Source organism: Cavia porcellus, unplaced genomic scaffold (genome assembly GCF_034190915.1).
Source record: "Cavia porcellus strain 051 isolate PalLab524CR breed Dunkin Hartley unplaced genomic scaffold, mCavPor4.1 scaffold_7, whole genome shotgun sequence".
Classification (NCBI taxonomy): Eukaryota; Metazoa; Chordata; class Mammalia; order Rodentia; family Caviidae; genus Cavia; species Cavia porcellus.
Window position 1 is genome coordinate 18,146,968 of NW_026947490.1, and position 16,191 is coordinate 18,163,158.

Here is a 16,191-nt window from a genome sequence, read left to right on the forward strand (position 1 = left end):
CTTGCCTGTTGGAAGGGAAGGCACCTTTCTGGATTACTACACAGTAATAACGTTGTAACATCTAAAAATGTTAAAATGAGATCCAACAACGTTGCTCAGTAACAGTCTTCATGATTAGCATATGCAAGACACCAGGTTCTATGGCTAACAGCTCATATGCTCCTAGACAGTCCAGCTAAGATCGCTCTGAATTGTACACTGCACACGCTCCTGCTAAAGGCCCTATGCAGTGATGCTGTGCTACTGCTCCGACATTCATTTACACGTGGTCACAGTTGTGAAAGAAAATTGTACAGTATGACTGCAACAGTCATGCTCACGTACACCCATCTCGGTTATATGCCCACCTCCTAAGGAAGCTGCATCCTCTCAATGAGATTCACATTCAGCTGGACAATCCAGGTCCGAATACGGGACCATGCTGGCCATACATGAACATGTCCTACCCATAAAGACACCTTACATCACATCCCTAGTGTCACTCTGTTCCACACAAGCACCTCTGCCAACAGAAGATGTACCATGGAAATGATCCTGTTTGGCTCTCCTAAAAGCTGGCATGTTCTCCCATCTTTCATTTCACTCAGGACCAGAGGAGGCAGTGCCATTTCATTCCACCTGATACCTCACTATTGCTGTCTGCCTCTGCAGAGATTAGCTAACTCCTCTTTAAGGAAACAAGTGTCTTTCCTTGCAACACTTATCTGAAATATTCTCAGCAACCAGCATGAGCCGGGAGTGTAAGTTCTTCTGATTTGCACTTTCTTCAAAATGAGATTCCTTCCCAGCAAGATGGCACTACAGTAAGGGTGTCTTGCTTTCAATGAGAGCCTAGGCCTTTCCTGCCTGTTGCATGTAACTATTTTCTCAGGCAGTATTGGTAGGGGCCCTCTAGAACTGTTTGTCATTGTATGCAGAGAGAATCCATGCACGTGATATTCAATGCACTTAGGGGTGAGGGAGAATCAGGAATCTAAATTTCCCCATGCTGCTGATTTCCTTCCCAAGCGGAGTGTTCAGGGTACTGAAAAGATTGGAGGGGGAATACAAAACACTCGGAAACAGGCAACATTCACAGTGAGATGGCTATTTTATTGCCTTCTGTGAAATGACAAGTCCTCAAAGCTCTGCTGCAAAAAATGGAAATCAGTTGGGAACCATGCTTGAAAATGGAGGCTTGTGTCCAAAGTTGTGGGTGTCATGAGTCACTCTGCCCATCAGCACCATGCTCACTTCTTCACTGCAGGCAGCCTGGGGGGAGGTATATATCTAGACTGCTGGGATCATCTTCCCCAGGCAGATAATACATTTCTATAAGTTTATCTGTGTCATCAATGTCAAAATCTTCGACGTAGACGACGTGTCCCTGAGTTCCATCAGGTTGACTTTGGAATGACGAACCAAACACAGAGGCTCCGTGTCTTCTACTGATATCTTTCTCAAAACGCTCTGCTCGGTCACAGACATGGTCATCTGAAATGGAAGATATCGGTGAACAACTTGCAACAGGACTTTGTAGGACGTGCTCCTTCTTTTCTGAAGAGGTCTGCGTGGATGTTCCGGGCAAAGAAGCTAGCTTCATTTTTAGCTGATCTTTCTTCCGTTTGCTACGCTGGTTCTTAAACCAGATCTACAGGGAAGAGAGAAGCAGTTCAATAAATGGGTATGAACCCAAAGCTTTATTTTCCTGTTCCCTAGGATGTGAGGTTTTTGGGTCAGAAAGGTGATCTCCAATTGCTGTGGACTGATCTGAACAGGGGAAGTACTTTGTATCCTGTGCTGGTCTGGTTCCGGGAGGGTAAAGGGGTGGGGGGTATTGGGTTTTACTGGCAATGCGTAGAGTAGGAAGGGGCAAACTCTCAATGCCGGAGGGCTAAACAAAGGGTGCTGCGTGTAGTTCTGCATTAGTGGTTGCTCCAAATTTTGCAAGAATACATTGCAATGACTGAGAGCAAGGAATGGGAATGGAGCTTGGGTTGCTTCAGCTCCATGAAGGGATTTTGCCCTCACTACCTTGAGAAAGGCTAGGAAGACATCAGAATGAATTTGAATGTTCTGACTGAGCAGTATCTAGATATCTACCCGCTGTGTTTGTATAAAGACTCACTGGGTTTGGTGTTTCTCTTCTAAGGAATGGTATGGAGAGGAAGTCCACTTTAAGATGTGAAGCCTGATGAGAAGTAATTTGTACTCAGAACGTGGGCTTGGGAGGGACTAACTCCCAGCTCCAGGAAGTGCCTCAATTCTTGAGCACTAGGTTGCCCATTACAAGAGTGTGCTGCTAATCGGAAAACAACCCAAAGGGCAAGATCTCAGATCCAGATTCAAAGGGTCCCAGGCAGTGTGCTGTGGATCAGTTAAAATCTGGCCCTTGCACTTATTACTTGAGGAAGACAAGTCTTTTGGGTCAGCCTCAGTCTGCCTCCAAAAGTGAACATGGGTGAAGTGAAACTATGCCATATTTCACCGCTGTCCAAACGCACTGCACCTGGCAAAGTATGGGACTTGTATGCTGGTGGTTGAAAGCGTGTGGCTTTCTGGGTCAGGTGTACCACCTAGAGACACACACTCAGGTACTTACTTTTATCACCGTTTCATCAACATTGATTTTTGTAGCTAATACTTTTGTAACATCGTGCCCTGGATGATTGTTCTTCTCAAAGGCACTCAGCAGTACTGAGCGTTGGGATGGGGTAAAGTCAGTTCGTGGCTTGCGCCTGTATTCTATCTTGTCTGCAGAGGGAAGAGACAAAGACTTGCATGAAAGCACTATCCACACGGAAAGGGCAAAAGCATGTGTTATAATCATACCCAAATGTGCATTTCATGCTTGGCCCAAAGAGTTCACCCATGGAACCACATTCCTCTCTAGCTCCAGGTACCCTGTTTCTTAATGGGAGAGAATACAGCATTGGGGTAAGAGTGACAGTAGACTCAGGGTTTCACAATGCTCAAGCAGTACTTGAGACCCTGCTACACTCAGCATTCAGACTCAGAGGTGCTTTCAGACCCTAAAGAGCTGGCTACTGATTTGGTCATTTCTTCGTGGGATCTGTGTGGCTAGCAGCTAAGAAGCAGAATGCATGCTGATTCTCTCCTCTACTGGCTCTGTCATTTAGAGACCTGCTCCCCTCATCGTTTGCTTCTGTTTCTCTAGGGTAAAATGGTGCCACATAAATCGTAGACATTGCAAAGTTGTGAATTTCCAAAGAAGTAAGTTTAGTGTACAGTATTTGTGCAGAATAGGAGATTATACTATGGTTTCACACATCTAATACCTTCTTACCCAGTACTACTTAATGTTATGGCAATCCATATTCCATGGTCTCTTCTATTTATAAGAGACTTTGTTTTCCCACATTGCTAAGCGGGCACACACAAACTCAAACCCACGCCTTCATGCATCCACACACACACTGCACCCAAACTGCCAACATGCTGCCTAATTCTCCGTCAGTGAACACAAATGATCCAATACATAGATTTTTTACAATCTTTTTAACAATTGGCATCGAAATCACAACCTCGGGGGCTGGGGATTTAGCTCAGCGGCATAAGCGCCTGCCTTGCAAGCAGGCAGTCGTGAGTTCGATCCCTGGTACCGATAAAAAGGAAAAAGACAAAAAAAAAAAAAAAAAAAAAAAAAAAAAAAAAGAAATCACAACCTCGCTCTGGCCAGGCAAGCGCTGGGCCACTGAGCTGAATCCCCAGGACCACAGAGTTTTACAAAAACATTTTTACGTTCCTGTCTGACGAAAGAGGGCATTGTTGAAAATTTTGAAGCATGGTATTCAAGGAGTGACAGAGACAGAGATAGATAGAGCAAACTAGAGCTCGAGACAGAAAAAGGAAACTGAGCAGGAAAAGGAGGGTGGCAGCAGGATAAACTCTAAGTTTATTAAATAAATGGCCAGGGGTTTAGCTCAGTCACATAAGCGTCTGTCTGGCAAGTATGAGGTCCTCAGTTTGATCACGCTACCACACCACAAAAGAAAAAGCAAAAACAAACACTCCAACATTAAATTGTCAGTGTCATATTACTAGAATATATTGCACACATATATCTAGAATGCCTTGAAAATACAGAAAATCAGATGGGGCATGTATCCTTGGAAATGAGTACAAAATAGAAGATTTGGAAATGATATCAACCAAAGTACTGCAAATCTGCGCATAGTGGTGCACACCTGTAATCCCAGCCTGCCTGGGCCAAAACAGTGAATTCAAGGCCAACTTGGACTAAGCAGTAAGACCCTCCCTCCAAGGGGCCAGTGATTTAGCTGGGCGGCCCAAGGGCTCCTTTGGGAAACACAAGAATTGAACTTCCATCCCTGCTACAAAAAACAAAACAAAACAAAACAAAACAAAACAAAACAGAAACAGCAACAAAAGAACTCTATCCCTAATCACACGAGAAAAATCCAAAAGCAAACCAAACCAACAAGAAAACCCCTCAAAAATGAAAATTATTGGTGTATGTGGTAGCCCATTCTTCTAATTCGAACACTTAAGAGCCTGAGGCAGAAGGATCCGTTCGAGTTCCAGGTCTGCTGGGCTATGGAACCAAGTTAAGGGCAAGCCTATCTAGAGAGTGAGATCCTGATTCCAAAGAAACAAAGATTCTCCAAAGCAAAAATATACGTTTTAACAAGTCTTATAAATACAATGCTCAATAACGTTGATTCGTTTGACAACTTCAAACTTTAAAATACATAGACTATAGAATTATAAGGAAATAAACAAACCTGCAAGCAGGTATCTGCAACAAACCTAACATATCAACTTTCAATGTGTAGAGGGCGACAAAGATTATTCTACTCAGCCCCTGGAGAAAAAATTCATGGAGCCCGGGAACCACCACAAAGTCCTTGCATCTCTCCCAGGGTTCCCCCACTACCAGCCCCTCAGCTCCACCTTCCCAGAATGCCTCGACTTACCTGGTTTGCTGGACATGGCAGCTGCAAGACAGTGTTAGGGCACGACCAACTGTATCACCTATGGCTCCTCAGTTTAGCGGCCTGAAGCGTTGGGCTGCCTGGTTTAAATAGTGTGTTGAGGTAGCCACACCCCCTCCTTAATCCACCCTACACATTCCAGGCCCAATTTATCCATAATCCAAGTGAGAGTGTGTGTGTGTGGGTGTGTGTGTGTTTGTGTGTGTGTGTCTGTGTGTGTGTTTGTGTGTGTGTGTGTGTGTGTCTGTTTGTCGGTGTGTGTGTCTCTGTCTGTTGGTCACTCTGGCTGTCTCCAAACCGAGGCCACTGATGGTGAACTTTTAAGATTGAAGTCTCCAACTGCAGTTTCAATCCCACTTATTTATGTCGAACCACTAACACTAGCATGACCCTGGAATGCTCTGCTGCTGGGGCAATGCTACTGTGACTTGGCTAGCCAGGGACAGAGAGCTTTGCAGGGCTCCTGTGTCCTGAGTGCCCCAATGTCACCACCACTGACCTAGGCTGGGTCTGCTGTTGTGCCAGGTGATGAAAGTGAAGGGTGATTGGAAACGGATTCCTAGCAGGGTGGTGCCATGCACACCTACAATCTCAGCATATGAGAGGCTGAGGCAAGAGGATAGCCTACAGTTCAAGGCAAGCCTGAGCTATAAAACTATTATCTGTTTCAAACAATACAAAAAAAAGGTGTACGAAACAAAGAGAGAAAGAAAGAAACAAAGAAAGACACACAGACACACAGACAGAAAGAAAGAAAGAAAGAAAGAAAGAAACATAGAAAGAAAGAAACGAAGGAAGAAAGATACAAAAAACCAATCCAAAGCAAAAAATTCCTGACCTGATATAGTAGAGGAATCCTTAGGAAAATCAGGTACACAGAAAAGAGACAAAATGTACCAAACTTTCACTGGGGACAAATGAGTCAATCAACATGATGCTGAGAAAATCTGTGGATCTGTGACCGGGAAGGGGAGGGCGTGAATCCCTACAGGGTGGGCTAGAGGGGCACTTGCGCTGCTGAGACCTGCTCCCCCTCCCCTGGGACCTGGAAAGCCCTCCACAACCAACCTGGCTGGCAAAGAAACTACATACAGTTGTCCTGGAAGATCTGCACAGAGGACCCAGTAGTGTAAGTTAAGGAGCTTGGATTGTGGCCATTTGGGAGGCCAGGTTGAGGCAACTTCAGGCTGTTTTTCTCTGTTTCATTTTCTGGCTCTGGGAGTGAGAGCCAGGGACATCACACTGAGATGTACAGCATCTGCCCATTTTTATTTTTACTTTTAGTTAGGGTCTCCTTCAATTGCTAAATGCCCGACCTGGTCTCAAAGTTGGGGTCCTGTGGCCTCAACCTCTGCGAGTTCTAGGATTGCAAGCATGGGCCACACATCCACATTGCATTTTTTAACAGATTTAACCAAGTCTATTCTCTCTCTGTCTCTGTCTCTCTGTGTCTGAGTCTCTCTCTCTCTCTCTCTCTCTCTCTCTCTCTGTCTCTCTCTCTCTCTCTCTCTCTCTCTCTCTCTCTCTCTCTCTCTCTGTGTCTAATGAGGACATAGGAAAGCGGATCAGATAAGAAGAATGCAAGTAACACAGCATTTCACCATAAGACAACCCCTGATTAACAGTAACTACCATAATGTCTCTTTCTTTCAAATAGTTGAGCATAGCTTCATATACGATAGAATCAAGCATAACAAAACAATATAAAACAATTCAAAAGAATGAAAGCATTACAGGGCTTTCAGAACCCAAGTTTAGAAAACCAACAATGGCTACAATATGATCTCATTTTCCATAGGAAAATTGTTTGTACTATCACACATAATATCCAATAACATATAACAGGACAGTACCAAAGGCAAACGAAAAACAAAACCTTGGTAGGACTTCAGACTAAGATGATTCTAAGTCCACTCAGATGATTCTAATGTCTTCTTTTGTATGAAAGAGCTCTTTCTACTATCACAGATAATAAAATCAAACAACCTAGGATAAAACCACTCCAATGAATGAATGGAGACATGATAAGGTTTCAGAACAATGTAATGGGAATCAAGATTACTCTATGCTCTTATGTACTGTTACATTTTCTTAAACTCGGGAGAGTATAAGGTATTTATATGTATGAGTTTGATTTATTTTGCTCATCAGTATGGTTTCTAGTTGCATCCATGTTTTTCAAAATATTTCAATATTATCAGTTTTTTTAAAAAAATTTACTCAAAGAGAAATAAACCCAAACAGTAAAAGGGTATCAGTAATACAAAATTTCAAAAAAAATAAACCATAAGAAATCACTCACTAATAGATTACATATCGTCATCTTAGAAATAGTTGTTCAAGTTACAAAATAGAAGCCTACAAAGTGGCATTCAGTGAGACTGCAAACTGGTGTGTTCAATGATTCAACAAATACTTAGTAATATGATCATCTGTTTTACACATCTAAACACACTTGCATTTGCATCCTTTAGAGGACTTTCTTTTCCTCTCTTTTTAGCAATATCAATTTCACATTTTGGGTTTTATTGATCCCACAGTTCTTAGTACTTTTTTGGAAGAGAATAAAACCAATTGTGACAAAACAAAGAGAATCAGTCAAAACAAAGGATGGACATAGTATATGATGTAAAAACAGAGTACAAGGTAATCAACAATGGTTACTATAATGCCTCTTGCTACCATAAAATTATTGTCTATAGCATCAGGTATAAGAAAACTGAACAAAACAGTACAGAACAAAACTAATAAAACCGAAACATTGGAGACATTACGCGAATTCAAAGGAACCTAATAGTCAAACAAGAATGGATATCATAGTGAATCTTATTGCCTTAAAGTTGTTGCCTATACCCTCAAAGTTGATACTATCGAACAGAACAGAATAGAGTAAAATCAGTGAAAGCAGGATGGTGAGAACAATACAGGGATTCATTAAAGATAACAGGAAATCAAAATTATTACTATAATATATCCTGCTAATTGTTTTATTTTTTCCCTTAATTAAAAATAATAATTCACTTAATAAAGGAGGGAGATTGAGGTAAAAGAGGACATAACAACATATCAAGAAGTTCAGAACACAACTGTTTAAGCAACATAGTGTTTCACCACAAGATAACCCGACTTAAGGGGCTGGGGGTTTAGCTCAGTGGCATAAGCGCCTGCCTTGAAAGCAGGCAGTCATGAGTTCGATCCCTGGTACCGATAAAAAGGAAAAAGACAAAAAAAAAAAAAAAGATAACCCGACATAATAGTAGTTACTGTACGGTTTCTTTCCTTGAAATATTTGATTATAACTTCGTACACTATAGTATCAAACATATCAAGACAGTGTGAAACCATTCAAGAGGCTTCAAGTATTACAGGGTATTTAGAACCAGCTAACACAAAAGAAACAATAGTTTCTATATTATCTCTTTGCCTATAAAAGATTTTGTTTATACTATCATATACAATAAACTCCAATAAGATTCAATGGAGACAGAAGCAAAACAGTCTGATGGGATTTTAAAACAAGATGATAGGAAATCACCTCGAGCTATTACAATGTCTTGTTTTCTTCAAAATGCCTGTACATACCATCACAGACAATACACTCAAACAGCCCACAATAAAAACATTACAGTTAAGGAGTGATGACTTTATAAGTCTTCAAAGCCGTATAATGGGGATTCATGATCACCACATACTTTTACGTATTTATCCCATTTCTTACACTAGGGAAACTATTTGGTATTCACACACGTGAGTTTGATTTGTTTCACTCAAGAGTATGTTCTCAAGCTGTTCCCATTTATTTATAAATATCTCAATGTGATTCTTCTTTATGGCTGAGTAGTGCTCAACTGTATAAAAAGAGTGGAGGAACCCAGAAAAAGAAGTGAAAACTTTAGTGAAGAATATAAAAAAAAATCTAGAAAACATGAACCAGATTCAAAGAGATTATCAGGAAACTAAAACATCCATTGAAAGAAGATATTCCTTCACAAAAACTAAAGTCAGATTTTAAAAAGTTGAAGCTGGATTTGCACTGTGTGATCAGCGAAAGAAAAATTCCCTAAAAATAACAAGGAACCAACAAGTAAGAGCACAAAGGCTGGAAGGCAGCACGTGGACCTATACCCTAAGAATTTCAAATAATCAGCAAAGAAGAAGGAGTAAAGAGAAAAGAAATACAAAAGCTATTCACTGAAAACATTAAGGAAAGCTTGCCAAGCATCAGAAAAGGAAATAATATTCAGATATATGAGGCATGCAGAACTCCAGCCAGCCAAAACAAAAACATATTTACACTCAGATATATAAAAGTCAAGATCCCAGAATTGATCACAACAACAGAATATTAAAAGCGGACAGAGAAAACAAACACAACACACATAAAGGAAATCTCATCAAAATCATGAAAGACTTCTTAACACAAAGTATCAAGTCAGAAAGAGCATAGCATGGAGCCACGTATTCCAAGCTCGGAAGGAAAATAACGTGCAAGCCACACGGATGTGCCCTGCAAAACTGTCTCTCAAATTTAATGGACATACAAGATGTTTCCATGACTCAAAGGAAATGTGGGAGTTGGTGACCACCAATCCACCCTACTAAATTACTGAAGGACGTCCTAGACAGACAAAAAAATCACCAGGATTCCTGCCAGAGTGATAGAAAGACCTCAATGAACGGGGCAGACAGCGGAATGAAGGAGAAAAGTAGACAATCAATGGCAGAGAAATAGCAAAGGAGAAATGTGGCAGAGAAAGTTGACTATAATCTCCAACATAGATGGCCTTGATACACTAACAAAAAGAAAAACAGGCAGAGTAGATCAGGAGATAGGGTCCATGGAGTTGCTCTAAGTAGGAAATATAATCTGCCTGGAAGAGGGTTAATGAACTGACAGTCATAAAGTGAAAACAATGCTCTATTTGACTGGAAACCAGAGAGTAACAGGCACACCAGTTCCAGTGCCTGAAGAGAGGTTGGAAAGTCATGACACTTCTCTGCAGTGGAGAATTAAGCAGCTTAAATGATGGAAAACCTTGAGGCTTTTCAGCCTCAAGGTCAAAAGTTGAGAAGAAACGGATTAGAGGTGCAAGGTCCAACTCTGGCTCCTCTTTCTTTGACCCCATCACAGTCACATCCCAGTCTCCTTGATGAGACAGAGGAGTGGCAGAACAGTCAGTCTATCTGAGATGGAAGGTTGATTGTAAAGTGACAGATCATGGACCAGTTACTTGTCAGTGGATGCTTTCTCTGATGTAAAACAACTAATGAGAAATTCCTGCTTCATAGGATAGTCTCAGGGCCAGAAGTTAAGACAGAGCTAAAACCTTGATCCTGATTACAGACATTTAGAAATTCTCAGAGCGCTTGCCTGTTGGAAGGGAAGGCACCTTTCTGGATTACTACACAGTAATAACGTTGTAACATCTAAAAATGTTAAAATGAGATCCAACAACGTTGCTCAGTAACAGTCTTCATGATTAGCATATGCAAGACACCAGGTTCTATGGCTAACAGCTCATATGCTCCTAGACAGTCCAGCTAAGATCGCTCTGAATTGTACACTGCACACGCTCCTGCTAAAGGCCCTATGCAGTGATGCTGTGCTACTGCTCCGACATTCATTTACACGTGGTCACAGTTGTGAAAGAAAATTGTACAGTATGACTGCAACAGTCATGCTCACGTACACGCATCTCGGTTATATGCCCACCTCCTAAGGAAGCTGCATCCTCTCAATGAGATTCACATTCAGCTGGACAATCCAGGTCCGAATACGGGACCATGCTGGCCATACATGAACATGTCCTACCCATAAAGACACCTTACATCACATCCCTAGTGTCACTCTGTTCCACACAAGCACCTCTGCCAACAGAAGATGTACCATGGAAATGATCCTGTTTGGCTCTCCTAAAAGCTGGCATGTTCTCCCATCTTTCATTTCACTCAGGACCAGAGGAGGCAGTGCCATTTCATTCCACCTGATACCTCACTATTGCTGTCTGCCTCTGCAGAGATTAGCTAACTCCTCTTTAAGGAAACAAGTGTCTTTCCTTGCAACACTTATCTGAAATATTCTCAGCAACCAGCATGAGCCGGGAGTGTAAGTTCTTCTGATTTGCACTTTCTTCAAAATGAGATTCCTTCCCAGCAAGATGGCACTACAGTAAGGGTGTCTTGCTTTCAATGAGAGCCTAGGCCTTTCCTGCCTGTTGCATGTAACTATTTTCTCAGGCAGTATTGGTAGGGGCCCTCTAGAACTGTTTGTCATTGTATGCAGAGAGAATCCATGCACGTGATATTCAATGCACTTAGGGGTGAGGGAGAATCAGGAATCTAAATTTCCCCATGCTGCTGATTTCCTTCCCAAGCGGAGTGTTCAGGGTACTGAAAAGATTGGAGGGGGAATACAAAACACTCGGAAACAGGCAACATTCACAGTGAGATGGCTATTTTATTGCCTTCTGTGAAATGACAAGTCCTCAAAGCTCTGCTGCAAAAAATGGAAATCAGTTGGGAACCATGCTTGAAAATGGAGGCTTGTGTCCAAAGTTGTGGGTGTCATGAGTCACTCTGCCCATCAGCACCATGCTCACTTCTTCACTGCAGGCAGCCTGGGGGGAGGTATATATCTAGACTGCTGGGATCATCTTCCCCAGGCAGATAATACATTTCTATAAGTTTATCTGTGTCATCAATGTCAAAATCTTCGACGTAGACGACGTGTCCCTGAGTTCCATCAGGTTGACTTTGGAATGACGAACCAAACACAGAGGCTCCGTGTCTTCTACTGATATCTTTCTCAAAACGCTCTGCTCGGTCACAGACATGGTCATCTGAAATGGAAGATATCGGTGAACAACTTGCAACAGGACTTTGTAGGACGTGCTCCTTCTTTTCTGAAGAGGTCTGCGTGGATGTTCCGGGCAAAGAAGCTAGCTTCATTTTTAGCTGATCTTTCTTCCGTTTGCTACGCTGGTTCTTAAACCAGATCTACAGGGAAGAGAGAAGCAGTTCAATAAATGGGTATGAACCCAAAGCTTTATTTTCCTGTTCCCTAGGATGTGAGGTTTTTGGGTCAGAAAGGTGATCTCCAATTGCTGTGGACTGATCTGAACAGGGGAAGTACTTTGTATCTTGTGCTGGTCTGGTTCCGGGAGGGTAAAGGGGTGGGGGGTATTGGGTTTTACTGGCAATGCGTAGAGTAGGAAGGGGCAAACTCTCAATGCCGGAGGGCTAAACAAAGGGTGCTGCGTGTAGTTCTGCATTAGTGGTTGCTCCAAATTTTGCAAGAATACATTGCAATGACTGAGAGCAAGGAATGGGAATGGAGCTTGGGTTGCTTCAGCTCCATGAAGGGATTTTGCCCTCACTACCTTGAGAAAGGCTAGGAAGACATCAGAATGAATTTGAATGTTCTGACTGAGCAGTATCTAGATATCTACCCGCTGTGTTTGTATAAAGACTCACTGGGTTTGGTGTTTCTCTTCTAAGGAATGGTATGGAGAGGAAGTCCACTTTAAGATGTGAAGCCTGATGAGAAGTAATTTGTACTCAGAACGTGGGCTTGGGAGGGACTAACTCCCAGCTCCAGGAAGTGCCTCAATTCTTGAGCACTAGGTTGCCCATTACAAGAGTGTGCTGCTAATCGGAAAACAACCCAAAGGGCAAGATCTCAGATCCAGATTCAAAGGGTCCCAGGCAGTGTGCTGTGGATCAGTTAAAATCTGGCCCTTGCACTTATTACTTGAGGAAGACAAGTCTTTTGGGTCAGCCTAAGTCTGCCTCCAAAAGTGAACATGGGTGAAGTGAAACTATGCCATATTTCACCGCTGTCCAAACGCACTGCACCTGGCAAAGTATGGGACTTGTATGCTGGTGGTTGAAAGCGTGTGGCTTTCTGGGTCAGGTGTACCACCTAGAGACACACACTCAGGTACTTACTTTTATCACCGTTTCATCAACATTGATTTTTGTAGCTAATACTTTTGTAACATCGTGCCCTGGATGATTGTTCTTCTCAAAGGCACTCAGCAGTACTGAGCGTTGGGATGGGGTAAAGTCAGTTCGTGGCTTGCGCCTGTATTCTATCTTGTCTGCAGAGGGAAGAGACAAAGACTTGCATGAAAGCACTATCCACACGGAAAGGGCAAAAGCATGTGTTATAATCATACCCAAATGTGCATTTCATGCTTGGCCCAAAGAGTTCACCCATGGAACCACATTCCTCTCTAGCTCCAGGTACCCTGTTTCTTAATGGGAGAGAATACAGCATTGGGGTAAGAGTAACAGTAGACTCAGGGTTTCACAATGCTCAAGCAGTACTTGAGACCCTGGTACACTCAGCATTCAGACTCAGACGTGCTTTCAGACCCTAAAGAGCTGGCTACTGATTTGGTCATTTCTTCGTGGGATCTGTGTGGCTAGCAGCTAAGAAGCAGAATGCATGCTGATTCTGTCCTCTACTGGCTCTGTCATTTAGAGACCTGCTCCCCTCATCGTTTGCTTCTGTTTCTCTAGGGTAAAATGGTGCCACATAAATCGTAGACATTGCAAAGTTGTGAATTTCCAAAGAAGTAAGTTTAGTGTACAGTATTTGTGCAGAATAGGAGATTATACTATGGTTTCAAACATCTAATACCTTCTTACCCAGTACTACTTAATGTTATGGCAATCCATATTCCATGGTCTCTTCTATTTATAAGAGACTTTGTTTTCCCACATTGCTAAGCGGGCACACACAAACTCAAACCCACGCCTTCATGCATCCACACACACACTGCACCCAAACTGCCAACATGCTGCCTAATTCTCCGTCAGTGAACACAAATGATCCAATACATACATTTTTTAGAATCTTTTTAACAATTGGCATCGAAATCACAACCTCGGGGGCTGGGGATTTAGCTCAGCGGCATAAGCGCCTGCCTTGCAAGCAGGCAGTCGTGAGTTCGATCCCTGGTACCGATAAAAAGGAAAAAGACAAAAAAAAAAAAAAAAAGAAATCACAACCTCGCTCTGGCCAGGCAAGCGCTGGGCCACTGAGCTGAATCCCCAGGACCACAGAGTTTTACAAAAACATTTTTACGTTCCTGTCTGACGAAAGAGGGCATTGTTGAAAATTTTGAAGCATGGTATTCAAGGAGTGACAGAGACAGAGATAGATAGAGCAAACTAGAGCTCGAGACAGAAAAAGGAAACTGAGCAGGAAAAGGAGGGTGGCAGCAGGATAAACTCTAAGTTTATTAAATAAATGGCCAGGGGTTTAGCTCAGTCACATAAGCGTCTGTCTGGCAAGTATGAGGTCCTCAGTTTGATCACGCTACCACACCACAAAAGAAAAAGCAAAAACAAACACTCCAACATTAAATTGTCAGTGTCATATTACTAGAATATATTGCACACATATATCTAGAATGCCTTGAAAATACAGAAAATCAGATGGGGCATGTATCCTTGGAAATGAGTACAAAATAGAAGATTTGGAAATGATATCAACCAAAGTACTGCAAATCTGCGCATAGTGGTGCACACCTGTAATCCCAGCCTGCCTGGGCCAAAACAGTGAATTCAAGGCCAACTTGGACTAAGCAGTAAGACCCTCCCTCCAAGGGGCCAGTGATTTAGCTGGGCGGCCCAAGGGCTCCTTTGGGAAACACAAGAATTGAACTTCCATCCCTGCTACAAAAAACAAAACAAAACAAAACAAAACAAAACAAAACAAAACAGAAACAGCAACAAAAGAACTCTATCCCTAATCACATGAGAAAAATCCAAAAGCAAACCAAACCAACAAGAAAACCCCTCAAAATGAAAATTATTGGTGTATGTGGTAGCCCATTCTTCTAATTCGAACACTTAAGAGCCTGAGGCAGAAGGATCCGTTCGAGTTCCAGGTCTGCTGGGCTATGGAACCAAGTTAAGGGCAAGCCTATCTAGAGAGTGAGATCCTGATTCCAAAGAAACAAAGATTCTCCAAAGCAAAAATATACGTTTTAACAAGTCTTATAAATACAATGCTCAATAACGTTGATTCGTTTGACAACTTCAAACTTTAAAATACATAGACTATAGAATTATAAGGAAATAAACAAACCTGCAAGCAGGTATCTGCAACAAACCTAACATATCAACTTTCAATGTGTAGAGGGCGACAAAGATTATTCTACTCAGCCCCTGGAGAAAAAATTCATGGAGCCCGGGAACCACCACAAAGTCCTTGCATCTCTCCCAGGGTTCCCCCACTACCAGCCCCTCAGCTCCACCTTCCCAGAATGCCTCGACTTACCTGGTTTGCTGGACATGGCAGCTGCAAGACAGTGTTAGGGCACGACCAACTGTATCACCTATGGCTCCTCAGTTTAGCGGCCTGAAGCGTTGGGCTGCCTGGTTTAAATAGTGTGTTGAGGTAGCCACACCCCCTCCTTAATCCACCCTACACATTCGAGGCCCAATTTATCCATAATCCAAGTGAGAGTGTGTGTGTGTGGGTGTGTGTGTGTTTGTGTGTGTGTGTCTGTGTGTGTGTTTGTGTGTGTGTGTGTGTGTGTCTGTTTGTCGGTGTGTGTGTCTCTGTCTGTTGGTCACTCTGGCTGTCTCCAAACCGAGGCCACTGATGGTGAACTTTTAAGATTGAAGTCTCCAACTGCAGTTTCAATCCCACTTATTTATGTCGAACCACTAACACTAGCATGACCCTGGAATGCTCTGCTGCTGGGGCAATGCTACTGTGACTTGGCTAGCCAGGGACAGAGAGCTTTGCAGGGCTCCTGTGTCCTGAGTGCCCCAATGTCACCACCACTGACCTAGGCTGGGTCTGCTGTTGTGCCAGGTGATGAAAGTGAAGGGTGATTGGAAACGGATTCCTAGCAGGGTGGTGCCATGCACACCTACAATCTCAGCATATGAGAGGCTGAGGCAAGAGGATAGCCTACAGTTCAAGGCAAGCCTGAGCTATAAAACTATTATCTGTTTCAAACAATACAAAAAAAACAGGTGTACGAAACAAAGAGAGAAAGAAAGAAACAAAGAAAGACACACAGACACACAGACAGAAAGAAAGAAAGAAAGAAAGAAAGATAGAAAGAAAGAAACAAAGGAAGAAAGATACAAAAAACCAATCCAAAGCAAAAAATTCCTGACCTGATATAGTAGAGGAATCCTTAGGAAAATCAGGTACACAGAAAAGAGACAAAATGTACCAAACTTTCACTGGGGACAAATGAGTCAATCA

The 16,191-nt window shown here is 42.5% G+C and overlaps 2 protein-coding genes across 2 annotated transcripts; both read right to left on the minus strand.

The window, feature by feature from the left end:
* Positions 1–1,237: 1,237 nt before the first annotated feature.
* On the minus strand, positions 1,238–4,953 carry LOC101788084 (paired-like homeodomain transcription factor LEUTX). Its single transcript, XM_005002584.2, has 3 exons — positions 4,938–4,953; positions 2,582–2,733; positions 1,238–1,630 (listed from the first exon to the last, which is right to left on the minus strand). Exons 1-3 carry the CDS (start codon positions 4,951–4,953, stop codon positions 1,238–1,240), a joined length of 561 nt encoding a protein of 186 aa, XP_005002641.2.
* Positions 4,954–11,558: 6,605 nt separating this feature from the next.
* On the minus strand, positions 11,559–15,262 carry LOC101788113 (paired-like homeodomain transcription factor LEUTX). The gene is made up of 3 exons (XM_063252447.1): positions 15,247–15,262; positions 12,903–13,054; positions 11,559–11,951 (listed from the first exon to the last, which is right to left on the minus strand). Exons 1-3 carry the CDS (start codon positions 15,260–15,262, stop codon positions 11,559–11,561), a joined length of 561 nt encoding a protein of 186 aa, XP_063108517.1.
* Between the last annotated feature and the right edge of the window lie 929 nt (positions 15,263–16,191).

Bases quoted from the DNA above. Each gene is read 5' to 3' on its own strand.
- LOC101788113 (XM_063252447.1), bottom strand. The intron at 11,952-12,902 runs GTAAGTACCTGA...TCTTCCCTGTAG, and splicing joins TTGATGAAACGGTGATAAAA to ATCTGGTTTAAGAACCAGCG.
- LOC101788084 (XM_005002584.2), bottom strand. The intron at 1,631-2,581 runs GTAAGTACCTGA...TCTTCCCTGTAG, and splicing joins TTGATGAAACGGTGATAAAA to ATCTGGTTTAAGAACCAGCG.